This window comes from Dermochelys coriacea, chromosome 17, assembly GCF_009764565.3.
Source record: "Dermochelys coriacea isolate rDerCor1 chromosome 17, rDerCor1.pri.v4, whole genome shotgun sequence".
NCBI classification, from domain to species: Eukaryota; Metazoa; Chordata; order Testudines; family Dermochelyidae; genus Dermochelys; species Dermochelys coriacea.
In genome coordinates, this window is record NC_050084.1 from 9,355,836 (window position 1) to 9,375,268 (window position 19,433).

A 19,433-nucleotide genomic window follows, 5' to 3' on the forward strand; every position below is an offset into this window, starting at 1 on the left:
ATATTAAAGACTATTTTCCTTCATTTACAAACCCACCACAATTCTCAAGATTTCATCAATCACTGATTAACTTTTTTCAGAATAATCCCGTGCAGACCGCACTTTTTGCATACAAACACAATTAACACTCCGCTCAAATAATGCAAAAAAAAAAAAAAAAAAAAAAAAAAAAAAAAAAAAAAAGGGGGGGGCGAGAATCATCAAAATGCTCAACTTGCATTTTTCCTTTATGCATCTTATTCTCCATAGTATTCACACACTGTAGGCTGAGATCACTCTTAAGACACAATAAATCTTAACTTCCAATGACATCACTATATCAACACACATTTTCTTGTAAGGAAAGCAAAAGCATAATACTCAATTGTCAATTTAAAATCTATTTTCTTTAACCCAGTACTGGCTTACCTTAGGAGATTTGCTCATTTTGTACAAGTACAAATGCTAAATTTTATTGGTTACTCACAAGGAAAAATTTAAGGGAAAATAAATAAACAATTCACACGACAATGAAGTGAAACTACTTTTCAGTGCACTATTTGTGTTAACCTGAGTTTTCCCACTTCCAGGAAAAAAACAAATCTAACAAACCAAGATGTTGAAATAAAGCAGACCTGGATTTTCCTAAAGTCTAGAAGTAATTTTCTTGTAACATTTATTTATAATTGCAAATGGTGGCAGGGACAGAAGATCAGAATATTGAACATCAAGCAGTAAGGTTAAAAATGCCTTTTTGTTGACTCAAATAGGCACACAGAGAATATTTAAAATATAAAAACTTAATTCCAGTGTTAATTGAAATGAAAGCTATTTTTGTGCCAGAATTAGTAGAATGATTTTATAGTGAAGGTCAAATAAGCTAAGGTGAAGATGTTCTGAACAAACAGCAAAAGACTTTTGTTTTGCTTTGAAAGAAATGGCTAATAAAAAGTTCTCCAAACTTACTGATTTTTTGTTTTCCTTTTTTTCTTTTACGGTAGCTTTATTCAGTAGAGAGTGGCAAGTTGCCTACAGAACAGAGATGAGCACAAACAAGTCACAGCACCAACTACATACAGCAACAAAAAACAATGTTGACTTGTACATAAAATTACACAATAAAATGTAACAAACATAACAAAAAATGAAATATATAAACTAAAGTTTGATGAAGTTTTTATTCCACATACTTATTTTACTACATCTTATTCACAAAGCACTAAATACAATGCAAGCAAATGTTGGGTTTCAATCATTTCTACTATTTCTGGCTAAGTTAAAAGTCTGCTTAAATTTGCTTATGATAAACAATATCAGGTATAAATTATTATATTCAGCTTTCAAAACATGTTTTGCCATACCCCCAAATATTTTTTAAATAGCATATTTCAAAAAGTTTAACTTTTAGAAGGTCTACATCACTTTTTAAAATTTTTAGATTTAAATCTTCCCAAGTTTCTCTGTGTGTCCTTCAATTTAGTTTAATGTATGATTCATATTCATAATTTTCTCATCTTAAAGTAATTGGACCACAATCATGGTTTAAATTATTTTAATGGATGCACAATATGGCACAAAGTTTCTGTAAATAAAGACTGAGAAAACCAGCAGGTCTATGCAGAAACTGCTACAGATTTACAATTCAAGAGCTTTGACTAGATTATGTTTATTTTTGAAATTCATCCCTGGTCAAAGGGGCCAGCCCAAGGCCTATGCACTATCTCACACTGTGATTTAAGTCAGACAATGGAACGCAGACCTTCTGTGCTGTTCCCTCTGCACAGAGGTGAACTTCAGCCTTGAGGATAAAAGCCATGTCCTCCACATTAGCCGAAAATAACTATTTTGAATAAAGCAGCAGTAACCATCAATACAGATTACAATAAAATAGCACTAAGGAGGAAACAGGTGCCATACTAAAATTTGGCATTTTGTTACAAGGAAGCTTACAAGACACTTTAAAAAAAAAAAAAAAAACCCGCACCCAAAAGTCAGAATTCGGGTAGATATGGGATTATTTTTAATACCGCTCCTGGCGTGCCCCACAATACCCATTCCCACCTATTATAGCAACTGGTCCTGCAGGATCCCATCCCACAATACAGACTCCCACTCCTTCCCGCTATTATGGCAGTAAGTCCTGTAGGATCCCAGTCCCACTGCAGGGCTCTACAATAGCTGCCTGCAGGGCTCTGGCAGATACCATAAAGTCTGTGTAACAGCCTACAAAATAAAAATAGTGGAAATTTACAGAAAAGTTTTCATCTCCAATCCACTTCATATTTACCTTCTAGCACAGTGGTTCAACCCATGGCACTTGCTATCCAACTAGCACACAGCTGCGGCCCATGTGACATCCTCAGGGCCATACAGGTAGTGTGTGTGTGTGTCTGTCTGTCTGTCTATCTATCTCTTATGTGGATGTAGCCCACAAAACAGAGCTCCATACGTGGCCCACAATGGTAAATAGGTTGAGAACCACTGTTCTAGCATGTATGATCAGTTCAGCACAAAATCCACCTACTAATAAAACTAGTTTCACACTGCTGAATCTGGTATAACGGCAATTCACAACAAAAAGTTGTGACAAGATCAGCTGAAATTTCTATTCTATTTACTAAAAAGAAATTTTAATGCTAATCTCAGAAATAGATATTACCACACACACTGTGCATTAGGGAATAAATTTCTGTAGCAAATCAGAATCCCATCCTCATGTTAATTAAAAACAGGTCTCTTTATACAAACCAGAGTGCTTTTTGGTAATGGTATGTTGACTGAGTTTGTTCTTGGCGTCCTATCTTGCACTACATATGGAATAAGTTACCTGAAAATGAGTGAGCATGTGTACTAACCATTGCAATAACCAGAGGCTTAACTATTAGTTACATGTTGGTGATTTACACAAGAAGGAAATACCTCTTATCATGAATTCTATTCGCACTACCCCAAAGTGCTGTTCAGTGTGGTTCTGACTATCCAAATTAAATCTGTTTTAATGAGATTGTTGCATTAACTGAAAGCAATTCATTTTCAGAATCAATTCTGATTAGCATTTCCTTCACATCCATTTATAAGCCCCCCAGAAATACTGCAAAATTAGTCCCATTTGCAAGATTGAATACGCTTCATGCTAGGAGATAGACTCCCTTAGAGATTTTTATGAGGTTGCTTAAAAGAATTGTTTTACTCTTTCCCAGCCAAAATTATTGTATATGGGGGCTGTACGCTATATAGGAACCATAGCGCTCTAAAAGTAGAGTTATATAATGCAAAATAAAGAATGACAATTCAGACATATTTCTCATTTCTTTAATCTTGGCCACCATCTTCAAATTTCTCTAGTACTTGAATGTAGGAGAATAAGCTAATGAATATTTTGATAAACCAAATGTCGTGTAAAGAGGAGAAAGTAGGAGACAATGGGCAAAGAAATGCAAATAAAAGGCTATTCACAAGAAATTAAAAATCAAGCCTTATTTACAGCAGGCTGAAGATAGCAGACTGTTCAAAGACCTCAAGTACTCCTCAATTGCCAGATGAAAACTAGTTTATTTTAGTACTGTATTTTTCCAATTCATCTCATTTGTATTTTTTTTGGCAAAGTCCAATGAGACACTTGGTTCCAGAAGCAACCTAGTTGGTACATAAATGCTTCAAAAAGAAGTAAAAATGTATCTTAGTAGTCCTCTGTAGGATTTTCTTTGGCAATATCTCAATGTATATATTCCAGTAGTCATGTAATTGAACTAAAAAACTTCTGTACACAAATATAACTGTTAGAATATTTTCAAACCTATTTCTATTTCAACAATATTTTGCTAAGTAATAGCATACAAGAAACTAGCTCAGACAAAGAGACAGAACCTAGACCAGAGGAAATAACATCAAGTAACTGAAGCAATACTCAAGGTTTTATCTAAAGTTGTCAGTCGATGATGTTAAAAACACCCCCCACACATCTTCCATGAAGCATTATTTGTTTCATCTTGAAAGGAAACCTGCCTGTCATCCCCTCAAGCCCACTGGATGCAACTTCCTAAAACCACCCCTAGATAGAGAGAAAATGAACGATCAGACTATTTTATATCACAGGCACAAGCTATTTCTTTAGATCTAGACCCATGTAAAAGAGAGTTGATCAGAGATATCTTTCAATGACTTGACTGTGAAATAGATGCATTTCTCTTTATTCCCCTTATTTGGCATTTTGTACTTAAAGACCTGTGATTAAAAAGTTAAAAAATAAAATAATCTCTGCTCAATTTGTTTTGGATATCTACTCTTCAGGAATTCAAGAAAAGTCCTATATTTTCAATCAGCACCAAAAACAATGCATTGTTTGTAGAGTACTAATCTTAAAAGCCAAAAAAGTTACATTTATAGAAGGAACATTCAATGGGTAGAAAACAGCGATGCAGTAGTTCTGGTCTATCCTGGTATGGGTAATTCTTTTATAACACACAAATAGCTCAAGAAAGTGTGTTCTCCCATAACTTAAGACCGGATTATTTGCTATGGAAAAGTATCTCTCTCTCTGAAATGCATGCTGCCAAGCAGGACTTTGCTGTATTGGCTTCAACACAAAAGTAATTGCAGATGGGGGTCTCTGTTTTTGCATTATCTTATTCCTTACTTGCATCTGGATTTTTTGCATCCCACCTTTAAAATTAAACTTGTATACCACTCAGATGTAGTACCACTCAGGGGTCACCAAATGAAATTAATAGGCAGCAGGTTTTAAACAAACAAAAGGAAGTATTTCTTCACACACTGCACAGTCAACCTGTGGAACTCTTTGCCAGAGGATATTGTGAAGGTCAACAGCGTTCAAAAAAACTAGATAAATTCATGGCGGAAAGGTCCATCAATGGCTATTAGCCAGGATGGGCAGGGATGGTGTCCTAGCCTCGGATTGCCAGAAGCTGGGAATGAGCTACAGGGGATGGATCACTTGATAATTACTGTTCATTCCCTCTGGGGCACATGGCATTAGCCACTGTTAGAAGACTGGATACTGGGCAAGATGGACCTTTGGTCTGACACAGTATGGCTGTTCTTAGGTGTAGAACATATGCTGCCCCTCCCCCATTTTAAAGTTACCAGTGTCCTACCTGCCAATAGATGAACTTAAAACTTTCTCTCCTTTTACAATATATAGCTTCATGATAGAGAATGCTTGTATATGATTAAGTACAAGAGCTTAGAGAAATCTTTCTGAAAGTGCTTGATGAGAGAGCACAGTACGTGTGGGACAAAGGAATAAAGACTGAATGTTGCATTGGCTTGGCTCTCTATGCTCACAGACAGAACACTTCCTGAGTCCACATGTTTTACTAGCTTCAAGAGTAAGTCCTAAGACAACTCTCTACTACTATATTGCCATTAACATTTCAGGATATATGCTGCTTGAGACAATCTAAATTTAAAAACTTACTGATGCAACATCAGCTTGGAATTTAGAAGTTATTTTAAAATGATAGAAGTCAACTAAGAGCTTCTACTAAAATCAATAGAAAATTTGCATAAAATAGTTATAGGAAGATACCCTCAAACTGTGAAGCTTGTGTGGTATTTTCCATTTTAACCAGCTTCACGATAAAGTGAGCTGAAGAACATTTTAAACCATTAGTTCTGTTCATTCGTATCTGATGAATAAGTAATATTTCTGCAGAACTAACGTGGATAATAGTTTTTATACATTTTTTACTGAAACAGAAAAACAGTTACGTTTTACTTCAAAGATAACAGTTTGTGCACTTACTGTACTTAAAGTAGAGGACTGAAGAGAACTATTTAAATTCAGGGACCAAGCAGGCTTTTTAATAGCTCTTGTATTTATGCAGCTAACAAGCAGGTAGCTAAAACCTATGATCTTTTTAAAGATCGATGGATGATAATTATACTATTATGGAGCGCAAACCATCTATTAGTTGAATGGATTTTATATAGGGGATGTCACTCCAGGTACAGAAAGTAAGTGTGCATATTGCTATTAAATTCAAAACACTTATCTTCCTCCACACTTGCCAGACTTTCCCTCTTTCCTGCCCTCACCCTCAAAGGCTCCACAATGTACACTTCTGGCAAGAATAGCTGCCCTTTTACCTCTGCAGCTAACCAATGCTGTGCCTTCAGTCTCCTACGAGAGGTATTAGAGCAAGACAAGATGACCCCACCCTTATTAGCTCAGGGTGCTCAGCTGTGAATTCAAAGTGGCATTACCACAAGACTGCCAGGCCAGCCCCATAAACACAGTTCATTCCCTAGGCTAAGATTATGTATGCTGAATTTCAGCTTGGAGGATTAACTACATAAATCCTATAAAACAGTTTTAAGAAAGAAATGGTCATAGCAATTTATTATTGGCCCATGGCATGAAACAACAGTTTTAAACCAGAAATTCTGACCTTTACAATCTCTACAACAAAACTTGGGGTTTAAAGATTTAAACCCTAACTGCGGGCATACCTGGTACAGACAATGGCACACACTGCGAAGCTGGGGTGGAAACTCAGAAGAGGAATTAATGATTGCATGGAAGAATTTCTCTGTCATCTGCAGGAGACTCCGTTGGTTGGCTTCAAGACTTTCTGTATGCTCCAATCTGCAACAGATCCATACATATGACAACCTTTCAAAATGTTACCATTCAAAAAACATACAAGTTGCTCTTATATGTTCGATAGCAGCCATGTTTCAGTGTAACATTACTAGCAACCTCGTTGAAATGCTAACAACCTACCAATAAAGACATCTGCACAATAGATTTAACCTAAGAGGCAGAATGAGTTGAAGTAGTTCACAAATATCAGGCCATTTTACAGCTTTGTAAAAAAAATCATGATAATGGAATTCTCATCCATCACTTCTCTTAACAGCCATGAACACACAGTTTAGGGTCTCGCATACCCATGGAGGACGAGAAGTCCAGCAACTGTATAATAAAGTTGAGAACATCTCCAACAAGACAGGTATTGTTTGTGCCTTAAGATCCGCATACGTAACAGGTTTTGTCAGGGTCATGGTTTTATTGCAAATTGAAGCAGTTACTGAGTTAGCCATAGATAGGTATATTTCATGCAGGTAGACGGGGTATTTATAAATGTGGCCATTTATCACTTCCCAAAGTCAAAGATATGGATAAAAGCACACAAAAAGGAAACATGTTTTGGGGAAGCTATTTTAGCTAGAGTAAAATTAAAAAAAAAAAAAAAAGGAGAGACTTGCAGAACAGAGTTAGGGAAAAAAAGCAGCTACAAAATAATCTAACCATTTAGTATAAATTCTGAGGAGATATGTGAGTAATCAGGACAAAGTAGGCCATATAAAAAGAAAAACATTCTATCTTAGTTGAGAAACTGGTTTAATGGCTTAGAGCAAATGATCTGCAGAGCTATGGGCAAGAGTCACATATCAGGCCAGATTCTTATGGTCCATATTCAGGTACGGCATTGGCCAATGGCCATGCTGCCAAGGCGGCACCATAGAAGTCGATGCAGCATTCAGTGACCAATCACGCCGGTGATGCCTCGGCAAAGGGCTAGCTAACCTACCCTTCCGTGCCAGAGGAATCCCCTTGCGGTGACCATGGTGGAGACATCAATGCCTGCGTTTGTCATCTGACTGTTGCCACTGGAGACTGGTGCTTCGAATGGTACCGGTTCTGGGGGGACCAGTACCGCAATGGAGATCGCTCCCGCGGAGCGAGTTATGGAGACTTACGCCGAGAAGACGACCAGCGGGAGGGTGAACAGTGCTGGTAATACAGAGACTAGCAACTTCCCCAAGTGACCTGCATTAAGATGGCAGAGTCCGCGAACGCGGTGCTGGTGATCTAGGGCGAACCCCTGAGGGCCTGGGCTGCGAAGCCGTAGATCTGTGGCATGGAGTCAGAGAGTATTGCCTCGGTTCAGGAGACAGGCGGTGCTCACCTGCCCCTGGCGGGTCTTGGCGACTAGCCTGCACTTGTAGGAAGCCTTTGCCACGCCCTGGGGCACACGCGATGCCAGCAGCACAGGTAGAGCCCTCTGCTTTCTATGAGCCAGGACAGCCTGGGAAGGCATTGATCCCGCCACAAGTCTGCGTCCCCAACTGCTCCGTGGAGTTGGCGGTGGATCCTTTGTGGGACTAAGGGCCCTGACTGGGGAGACACGTCCATGAGGCTCCAATGTGGGCGGGCGGCCCGAACTGGCTACTTTGCCCGATGGCCCTTCTTCCCTGGTGCCGGAGAGCTGTGTTTCCTGGTCTTCTTCCTGGGCCGGGTGACAGAGAGCAGTGCCGGGGGTGCGCTACTAGCGGCGAAGTCCAGCTGGGATGGCTCGGAAGCTGGTCAGAGGGCAGCTTCCATGAAGGGAGCCCTCAAACGGATGTTGTGCTCGGTCCGAGTCCTGGGTCGAAAATGTTTACAGATACGACACCTATCCTTCACACGTGATTCCCCTAAGCACTTGAGGCAACTGCTGTGGGGGTCACTAACAGGCATAGGCCTGTTGCAGTCTAAGCAGGGCTTAAACCCCAAAGGGCCAGGGCATGCCCCGGCTGGGGCTAAGTCCTCGATGGGACTCTAACTTCTAACTACATTTAACAATTACTTAACACTAACTTCTATAAACCAACTACTTACAAGGCCCTAAGGCTCAAAGTCAGAAGAGACGAAACCACTAGCCCTTGCTATGCAAGGGAAGGCGCTCCGACTAACCACCATGGGCGGTAAGAAGGAACTGAGTGGGCGTAGGCGTAGCTGGCTGTGCCTGATATACCGACACATGTGCGCGGCACTCAAGGGGGTGCCAGAGCCAACCCTACCTATACCACTGGGGCAAAAATCTCCAACGACTATGCACGGGGGCACACCTAGAATGGAGTTGACATGAGCAAGCACTCAAAGAAGAAAAATTAATCCTGTCAAATTAGTGTGGATGGGAAACAGGCTTATAAATCACGATTATGTTAATTTTTTTTCACATTTCAAACCTTGTAGGATCCACCTCAAAGCTGACATGTTGCCATTCAGAGGAAGTGATCACAGTCCTCAATAAAGGTTCCAGGAGCTTCTGCAGATATGTAGCACCATATACCTATGGAGAAAATACATCAGAATGTGTGGCCAGGCCAGCATAACTCAAAGCACAAGAATATTTTCAAATACTGAGTATGTCAAGCTTTACACATTCATTCTATTTTGTCCTGCATCTGATTATGTTTGTACAAACAATGAATCTTAAAATATATACTCTGAGATTATATAGTTCTCATAGCCAGAATGCTACACACACAAGCAAACATATGCTTAAGAAATGTGAAAAGTACTTAGAATTATTACTTTCCTGTCTGAGAAGTTTATGCACAAATGCTAATATATTAAGTACTATATTAAACTTTTGAAGTATATCAAATTAAAGCAAGTAAACAAGCTTTCAAAATAGTACTATAAGAAAAACATGTGAATACAATTCACTACTTCTCTCATTTATAACAGTTTTTTTTTTTTTTAAAGACCGCATACTCCTAACTTAAAAGCTGTTGACTACCTACCCAAAAAGATACCAAGTTCATCATCACTGCTTTATTCATAGAAGTATAATGCAATTTGGGTACCAAATGCTTATTTTCTTATGAATTTTAATGCACAGAAGGAGGAAATATTTCTTGAACAAGTTAAGGACAGAGATTGTTCCACAGCTTTTTAAATAAGATGGCTTATAAAACAGCTACCAGTTAAAATAACTTTTTTGCATTATCTTTCACTTGATAAACAGGTCTTAAATTGATCAGATGGCTTTTTAAATAAGATGGCTTATAAAACAGCTACCAGTTAAAATAACTTTTTTGCATTAGCTTTGACTTGATAAACAGGTCTTAAATTGATCAGATTAGAGCAAAGGACAGAATCATATAAAGTTAATATTTTTACTTCATAGGATCATTTCAGGAATGAAAAGTTATAACTGAGTTCTACAATTATTTCCATAAACAATTCCTCCTAAATAACTAATTGAAGCAGAAGTTATCAAATGTTGTACGCCTCTTTAAAAAAAGAGATTGGACTCCTGCTTAGCCTATATATCAATTCAATGCCCGCATCTCAGTTTACCTAGTTCCTAACAAGACCTTAAACTGGAATTCAGTTTATTTGAAGAAAGGCCAGACCTTGTTTCCCATGTCTTTGAGGACAGGGAGAAAGACACCTTATGCAAAATTAGCCTCTTGGGAGCAGTCTTCCAATTCTTCTGTAAGCTAGATCTGCATTCTAGAATCACCCATCTTATTGTCTGGGCAGACTTCAACTAAACCAACTTAAAATACACTTTAATATTCTGACTAGGACTGAAGACTGCAGTGACTGCCTAACAGATCCTAAAATATTAGAAGATGGATAAGAAGAGTGTTAGCTAGCCCAACCACTTGCATCGAATAGGAAACAATTATACTCTACCTGCATTTAACGAACATTGACTTGTATGTGTCTACTAAGTCTGCTATAAATACTTCTATTATGCAAACTTTTCCATTACTGTATTCAGCTTCCACCCTGATAGCTCTGAAACAGATGAACCCTGCAGAATGAACATTGGGCTCCCTGGAAACTTTCAAGAGGGCCTCCAGATTAAAGTGTGAACTAAAGAGGGTGTGTCATGAAGTCGCCAAAAAAGTTTTGCCCCACCACCCCATCCCAAATCAGGCCTCGGCATGGAAGGTCTCCAAGGATCAGACACCATAAGTCTTTTTAAAAAAAAAACTGCATGGCATCTTGATGAACTTTCAAGAATTGTCTGTGACTGTGTAGACAAATACAGCCATCAAGTTATAGTTTGCACTCTCCAGTCATCAGAACTATCTTATTTTCAATTATCTGTTTCAAGTACTCAGAGTTTAATTACAGGTTTCAGAGTAGCAGCCGTGTTAGTCTGTATTCGCAAAAAGAAAAAGGAGTATTCGTGAGCTACAGCTCACTTCATTATGCTCTAATAAATTTGTTAGTCTCTAAGGCGCCACAAGTACTCCTTTTCTTTTTTCAGAGTTTAATATAATCCAATTGCAGTTTCACATTTCTGAGTTAATTCATTTTTCCCTGTTAGTCTGTCACTCTTCAAAAGAGTTTTATAAACAGGAACCTAAGCTCATACAATTTACCTTGAAACAGAAAGTCATTATTTTACTGGCCAGGCTATTTCCCCTGAACAGAGTCTGCATGGAATCTGCCAGTTCCACTTCCTTAGAAAACATGTTCCAAAGCAGCTGGTAGAGCAAGTGCCGGGAGTCAAAGAGGGTGACCAGGACACGAGCTAGTTCATCCTTAAAGAACAGAAATAAAGAGGTTAGTGTGTCAGATCAGTAAAGAGGCTAAAGTGTGAAAACCTCCCCAAACATGTCTAATGTAAATTGCGCTAGAAAAAGATGTCAGTGACAATTTGCCTCTCAAGTATTCTAGCTTGCGCTAAATATTTTCTTCCATTTAGTAGTTTGTCCTGTTTTGAAATATTTGACCACATTAAAATTTGTATAGCACAGGCTGAAACATGGTCTAGTGCATGAACTCCCGTTAAGTCTTGCAAGTAAACCTTTAAGTGTGCTCATCCCACTCCCCCACTTCTAATTTTATTTCTAAATCTCTCCTCGAGTACCCCATCAGATCATGTTATACTGGTAGGTTCTTTAATATGTTCCTAAAACCATCTCACTTGGTTGAGCCTATGATGAACCAAGGTGGAAATCTAATTCATAGATTCATAGATACCAAGGTGAGAAGGGACCATTTTGATCAACTAGTCCGACCTCCTGCACAGCGCAGGCCACAGAAACTCACCCACCCACTCCTACGAAAAACCTCACCTATGTCTGAGCTACTGAGGTCCTCAAATCGTGTTTTAAAGACTTCAAGGAGCAGAGAAGCCTCCCTCAAGTGACCCGTGCCCCATGCTACAGAGGAAGGCGAAAAACCTCCAGGGCCTCTCCAATCTGCCCTGGAGGAAAATTCCTTCCCAACCCCAAATATGATGATCAGCTAAACCCTGAGCATATGGGCAAGATTCACCAGCCAGATACTACAGAAATTGATTCACCCATTGTATAAACAGAGCACAGACAGATCAGGGAAAAAGCACATTAGGTTACCAAAACACAGGCCTACTCTGGTATTACAGTACATATACCCAATAGTCCCCACACCAAGCAACATTAAAAGGATAAGGAAAAACTATTTTACCATAACAGGCTAACAAGTACTGTTTCAACTATAATTTTAAAATATACCACAATACCTTAGTTTAGATTAAAGCTCTCAGCAAAGTAGACCCAATCACAGTTGTAGAACCCTCTGAGAAAAAGGTCATGTATTACAACATAGGCCCTAATAGGGTAGCCTCAACTCTTCGTTTCTTTAGTCGACTTTTGTTTCAACATTATCGTTAAATTGGAAGAGCAGTAAATTTAATTCCAAGTCTTATGTAAGACTTTTTGAAGGAGTTAAGCAGATTACACCTTACGAAACAAAATGCACTCGGGGTTAACAAATATCATGTAACTGGATGTGTGAATCAACTTACCCACTGCGAACAAGGCACCACATTGGCCAATGCCATAGCAATAGGTAACTCTCCTTGGTCACCCATCATAGTGACCAATTCCACCAATCTCTCAAACCGATCTGCTAGTACAGTTTCTGCTAGCGTATCAAACTCTGTACCTTGCTGTAGAATTTTGGTGAGGACTTCCATAAATGTAGCTCTTGTTTGGAGATCTTTATGATAACCTAAGCCTAACAAGATAGTAACAAAATAAAGACTTGAGTCACAAAGTCATGTACTTCTTAATTAAGGCTCAAGCCTTCGTATGTGAATCATAAAACAATTGTTTCTAACTACTTTACCTATTGAGTGCATAAGGCCACTGTCCACATTAGCATTGAGTAAGTTTGACATAGCAAGAACAGTGCAGTGTCGCAACGAAGCCAGTCTTCGAGACATTCCACGTTTCCTGCCACCTGTTTGCGCACTTTCATCTTCAACTTCACTACAGTCATTTAGAAGGTTCATAAATAGAGTGAAATATCTAAAACAAAAATAACATTTGTAGATCTGGATAAGTGAGACTTTGTATAAAAAAAGAGCGAACAGTCTTAAAGCAGAATGGTCTAGGATATAAAATAGAATGACTTTGTTGTACACCTCCCAGAAATACAAGTTAGACTTACTCTGGGTATTTTTCTCTTTTTTTATTTTGTTTTGTGTTTTACTGTGATTATTATTATAATCTACAGCTTTTAAAGAATGCATTGTGAGAGTGGGAAGGCAGTATCACAAAGCCTACATGGAGAATTCCTCAGACCCGGCAACTGAGTTTCATGGGATTGCTTTTCTAAAAGATTACATATTCTTCCATTCATAAAATTAAAATTGAAACAAGATAATTTTGTGAAATAAGCATATAACACACTTGGAGAAAACAAAGTTGCATTTAATGACTGCTTTCCAAATATTTTTACTTTTACAAACTAAAGTGTTTGCTTAAACCTACGAGGTGGAGATTCGCAAATTCAGAGGATATACTGAAGCAACTCCCTGACTAAAATTAACCTTGCAAGATTAAGAATTTGCTTCATAATAAACACAAAATAATGTATTTGCCTTAATTATAGTAGAATTGAAATTGTTTGAAAATGACTATTTACTTAAGAAATAATTGGGATTTGGCTTCCATCAGTTCAACACCATCTCCTTCTTCAGGCTGTAGTGGAAGCCCAGCAAGAAGAGAGACCACTGCTTCCATACTTGCTTGGTCTAGATCTCTGAATCAAAAATGAAACATAGTTAAATTAAACAGGGCCAGTGTTTTAGTCTAAAAACCTGACTATGCCTACTAAAAATCTAAGTCTAATTTATGAAATACTTATGGATCATATAAGCATGATCACTCTTTCTGCAGTTCTCAGAATGACATTAGCTTTGGTCACAGTTCATGGCAAGTCCAAATGAAATGATTCTCATTCATAATGTTAAAGGGGAACTGAATTTTTTTTTTTAAAATCTTCAACCATTTGTTTAAAAAAAATGTAGGTTTAATGACAGTTACATAGTTTAAACAAAATGTTAAGTTAATTTCCTCTTACTTGCCAAAACTTAAGTTCAGACCTCTGCATTTTCCTTTAGGTTGTAAGACATGCAGCTTATGTTCTGTTTCAAGGTGTACAATCATCAAGTAACAAGAGAAACAGAACCTGAACTTGGGTCTTGGCAAGCAAAAACCCTTGAACAATACAATGAAGTTTTCTTTTCAAAGGAAGCCTTGAACATGTATTGCCTTTATACTAAAATAGTCAAAAGAAGTTTAAACATTTTATCATATTACATGTCACCGTTAGCAGATGAGGGTTTCTCTACAAAAATGTTTAAGGCTGGATCTGCAAAAGGATTTAGGTGCATAACTGCCACTTTAGATGCCTAACTCCCAGAATCTGGCTGCATTCGGATTCGCAAAGCACCTCTCCCAGGAAGAGGGGTGGAGCTTAGTACACACCCCTGTGGCTGGCATCTCTAATTAGCTCCTTGGGCAAGGAGCTGCCTCCCAAACTGTTTTTTGTGAATCCCATTTTCAGGTACCTCTCTCTCCCTATTCACAGAGAAGAGAGCCTAGATGCTGACACTCAGATTCTGAATGCAAGTGATTTTCTTAGGCAACTAAATTGATTGAGAATCTAGCCCCAGCGTGACTCTACTCTGCACTAGTCTGCATGGACCCTGCTGATTTGCGGTAACAGTTCGTTGATGTGCTCTCATCTACTACCACTTGAAAGAGGGCTAGATGAAAGCCCATTAACTAATTGTTAATATGTCAGAAGTGTCCACACAGTTAGTCCACGGAAGGCTTGTGAGGGGCAGGTTCACACCCCAGCTTTGCCATGAACTCCATAGTCACGTACACAAGCCCTGAGACCCTTTAGAAGTGCGATGCCTAGCTTGTACCTATTTCTGAATTAGCATGCTAAAAAGAGTAGTGCAGCTATGGTAGTATGGCCAGCAGCATTACCATGCTAGCTTATGCGAGCTGGGAAACACAGCCCCTAGCATGCAGTGTAGACACAGCCTCAGAAAGAGTATTCTATCAACCTCTCTCTTACCTCGTCAGGCATTTTACATCTTCATCTGTTGCTTGGTTGGATGTGCCCATAACCCAGTCTGTCAGATATTCCACCATTTTGTTCCTATAAGAAATATTACAGTACAGAAAATTGAAAATACACTGTCTGAAGTTGGTGGTGCTCAAGCTGGTATTTTTAATTATTAACTTTATATTTTACAAAACACATTTAAACTGCAAACCTTAACGATTAACTCGGTTTAGTAACTGTAGGGTACTGATTAAGGCTCTGATCCTGCACTGACTTCCAATAGAACCCTGCACCCATGTAGAGTCCCTACTGTCAGACTTCAAGAGGACTCTGCACAGGCATAGAGGTCCATGGTAGCAAACCCTGATGCAGGATTGAGGCCTAAATTAAATACAAAGAAACAAGAAAATGTTTTGCATGTTAGTAAGAAAGTGTCACCCCCACACCCACCTGCCCACTATACTCCACAAGAACACACTACCCCAAATAGAACCAATATTATTATTAAGAATTATTATTGGAATTACTGTTTAATTTAGTACTCACCTAAATTTCATCTCTTGGCAAAACGAAAGGTCATCTCGCCTCTCCATCATTACCTCCACTAATTGACAGAGTTTAGTTTTTATTTGAATTGCATGTACCAAATTTCCGAGCACACGTACGTATCTGTGAAGGTCAGAACAAGTAAAACACTAAATAAATTAACTTCAAAGCATTTGGGGGGATGACACATTTGAGGAATTTCTTCTGGTTGTCTAGAATTATACTTGTATAACCAGTCATTGCATACCTTGGGTGAGATTTTACAATCTGTGCCCAGTGGCTTTTAAAGCAGCGTGAGATAGCCAGTGAAGAATTTCCTCTGTGCTGGAAAAGCTGACTGAGATGGCTCTGTACCATCCTACGCTGGTCCCCACTTACCCCACAAGATGTAGTGAGAGAGGGATGTGTCATGAATGTTTTGGAGATAGGAAGTGAGAGAAAGGGAGGAGACGGAGAATGGCAGAGCTGATAGTTTGACTGTCTACTGGAGGACCTTACATCATGGCAAAAATCAGAGCTGCTCCCCTATAGCATTAACTTCTGCCAATGTCTGGGGGCTGAGAATCAGAACATTAACCAGCTTCCTACATCTCTGCTATTGCACCCAATAGAGCATGAAAGGGGGTGGAGACACCGCGTGATTATCTAAAAACTTACTCTGCAGAGGGGAAACAATCTAGATTTCTTACCTGACTAGATTTAGCATCATGGTCTCTATACTAGCTTGCCCCAGATGTTCTGAGCTCCCTTCAGTATGATTATCAAGCAGGTTTTTCATTATAGCAATAGTCTGCTCTACAAATTGGGTGTTGGTCTCAGTTAACAAAACCTATAGGAAGAAGACATCGAGTCATAATTCTTAGAGGTGATGCCCAAAAAAACTTAATTAAATGTATACAGTATTAGAAAATATTTATATTACTGTAGCACTTGGCAGCAATCTAATGGACAAGTATTGTTCTGATTAACCTACTCAGAAGAATTCCAACACTTAACAGAGCTACGGTCTCAAAAAGTTTATCAAATACAGACAGCATTTTCCCAGAATATAAATCCTATTAAAGTAGGAAGATAGTTAAAAATTAAAAAATTTAAGCATGCTAGACTAATATAGTCTGAAATCTCAAATGCAAATTAAGAATTGTATGGTCTATTCGCACAATCATCATCATGATGCCTGCCATCATGTAATAAATAGTTCTCTGGCTCTTTGTGTAAAAACACAAACATAAAGAGGTAGGTATCAATCTTAAATATCTATGTGAAGGGTAAGATAGCGGATATTTTCAATATGATAAAAATATGGAAACATATCCAAACATTTTACCTGTCCTTGAGAGTCAAAAAATTTGCTGATGGTATTCTTCAGTTTGTTAAACAGCATTGGATAAAGTGCTGGACTCAGTTCCAGACCCACCAGATCTTTAATATTAGTCCGTATCTGAAGTCCCACTTTCTCATGGTTACAGACCATTAGAGATAGTAATCTATCTATGAATTTGCTAACAGGAGTCTCTGCATTTCCCTCGGTGGATACCATAGATATCATGGAGCCTTTACGCTCATTGATTGGACCCATGGGTGGACTGTAAGTTGCTAATCCTGCATTGCTGCGATGCTGGAGACACACTCCTCCAAGAGCACATAAGAACCCTGTCATGTTGATCCATTCCTGCAGAGAATCTGTGTCAGACAAGTCTATGGAGCCTCCCCCACTAACATGAGACATTCGTCGCCTGACAATTGTCTTGTGAAGGCTATCAGTAACCTGGAAAAGAGTTGTTCAAAATGAGATTTCTCTCGAATTGCAAGCAATCATCAGCTAAAGAAAACAGACATTTTAAGAGTCATTCAGTAAAGAAATCCAATAATTTATAAATTTAAAACAATGTCAATAAAATTATTCAATTCTCAGGAGATTTTGCAAATCGTTACATCAAAGGCAAGTGGGTTAAGAGAGTATAAACTGAAATGTATCCTTAAGTCACATTCTCTGTCAACCACTTGAAAAAAAGAGACTATACTGGCTTATGATTTGTACCAATGATACATTTTTAACTCTTATTTTCATAGTAAATGTAAGGGAGACATGAAAATGTTTGACTTCACATAAGCTTGAGAAACACTGATTCTGATCATGATTACTCTGTTTCCAACTATACTGTGTACTCAGTGAAGTGGGGAGAAAGGGTGAACCCACTAGTATATTCCAGAGGTAATGCCCAATTCAGTGCATCACTGCACTGCGCACAGGAACAACTCATTAGCTACGGAATGAATTCAGAAGTAACTCAAGTCACCCACATGAGGGATTGATTGAAAAAAAGCGATAATGTGAAGATCATTTACACTATAAAAAATTAAAGTTAGATATAAATTAATATGGTAAACTTAAATGACTAGAAAATAAAAGATTTCTGTCAGCACTTCTGATAACTGAATAGATAGGAAGCTTCAGAATACCTGGCCATCTTCCATTTTGGTCTTTGGATAGTTGAGAATTAGTTTTGTAGCTTGTTCCCACTTTGTATGTGTATCTTCCCATGCCTAAAATACATCACAAAGAATTTCAGGTATTTACCTCAGATTACTTCCTACAACAACATTACTGAATGCTTTCCACACAATATATTTTCAGCTACCAATAAAACATTTTCATAAAGAGAAAACTTACTTCAGTGTTGCCTGCAGTTGGATGTTCAATGCGCCTTAATAATGCCATCACTCTTTTCTGAAGAGCTGCTCTCCCTAAGCAAGGAGTATACAGTACAATAAAATTAATCTAACAGCCATTTTTATTTTAAAATAAATCTTTGTTAGAGACAAAAGCTTGCATAAATAAAAATGAATATTCTAAAAAAAAAAAAAAAAAAAGACTTGTAAGACAATCACAAGCACACCAGTATTATAAAAAAATGTTTTCGGGGAAACTCTGCCCTTCACTTAAATCATCAGGTCTAGGTGTTCAAAAATTCAGTCAGTGTCCCCCTACAATACTTGATCTTACTATTACATAAGCATTGCAGGGAGGAAGCAATCTTCAAATATGTATCAAAGGAAGATTTTTAGTCTTTCTACATGTAACTTCATTCATGGAAACTGCCATGAAATCACATGATTGAGATAGACTAGAGATAAGTATTACAGCATTTCAATTATACCAGGACTATCTTTAACATTTTGAAATATACTTTAAAGAACAAATAATACTCAGGCAGACAAAAAGTTTGTTTAGTCTCTCCGTTCTTACCTGTAGACATCATATTGCTGACAGATGCAAATTCCATGAAGGTGTTGTAGTTTGGCAAAAAATTATGTACCGAGACTTCATCTACTCCACACCTGATATCTGCTTCCTCACAGAGATGACGGAAACAGGACATCGCAACAAGAACTGCCTCAATGTCAGGGCTCCACAGAAACATGTACAGGGCAACCTCTAATTTTGTTTGGGCTTGGCGACATATTGGAGTTCCACTGCATCCTGCTGTACTTTCCTTGGGGGGAAATACATTTGCATATCCGGTAATATTACTTAACAGGCAATTTTCTCAAAATAGGTCTTTATCCTATTGCTCCTCCTGCAAATTATTTGTATTCCAGCAGCACCCAACAGCCCCGTCTGAGATCAGGGCTCTGTTTTACTGTGTATTTGTACAGCACCCAGGATGAGACAGTCCCATCAAAGCGTGTGGCCCAGTGGATACAAGACTGGACTCAAAGGACCTGTGTTCTAGACCAGTGGCAGAGCCAGGAATGCTTGGTGACCCTGGGCATGTTCTTTAACCCTCTGTAACTC

The 19,433-nt window shown here is 38.5% G+C and overlaps 1 protein-coding gene across 1 annotated transcript in view; it reads right to left on the reverse strand.

The window, feature by feature from the left end:
- NF1 (neurofibromin 1) overlaps positions 1-19,433 on the reverse strand; it is a 169,391-nt gene that overhangs the window by 99,156 nt on the left and 50,802 nt on the right. Inside the window, 14 exon segments of the mRNA XM_038375337.2 lie at positions 946-1,008; positions 6,451-6,586; positions 8,956-9,059; positions 11,116-11,277; positions 12,528-12,739; positions 12,851-13,032; positions 13,652-13,768; positions 15,098-15,181; positions 15,635-15,757; positions 16,324-16,463; positions 16,962-17,402; positions 18,098-18,181; positions 18,309-18,382; positions 18,885-19,131. Coding sequence (XP_038231265.1) covers positions 946-1,008; positions 6,451-6,586; positions 8,956-9,059; positions 11,116-11,277; positions 12,528-12,739; positions 12,851-13,032; positions 13,652-13,768; positions 15,098-15,181; positions 15,635-15,757; positions 16,324-16,463; positions 16,962-17,402; positions 18,098-18,181; positions 18,309-18,382; positions 18,885-19,131 — 2,169 coding nt within the window.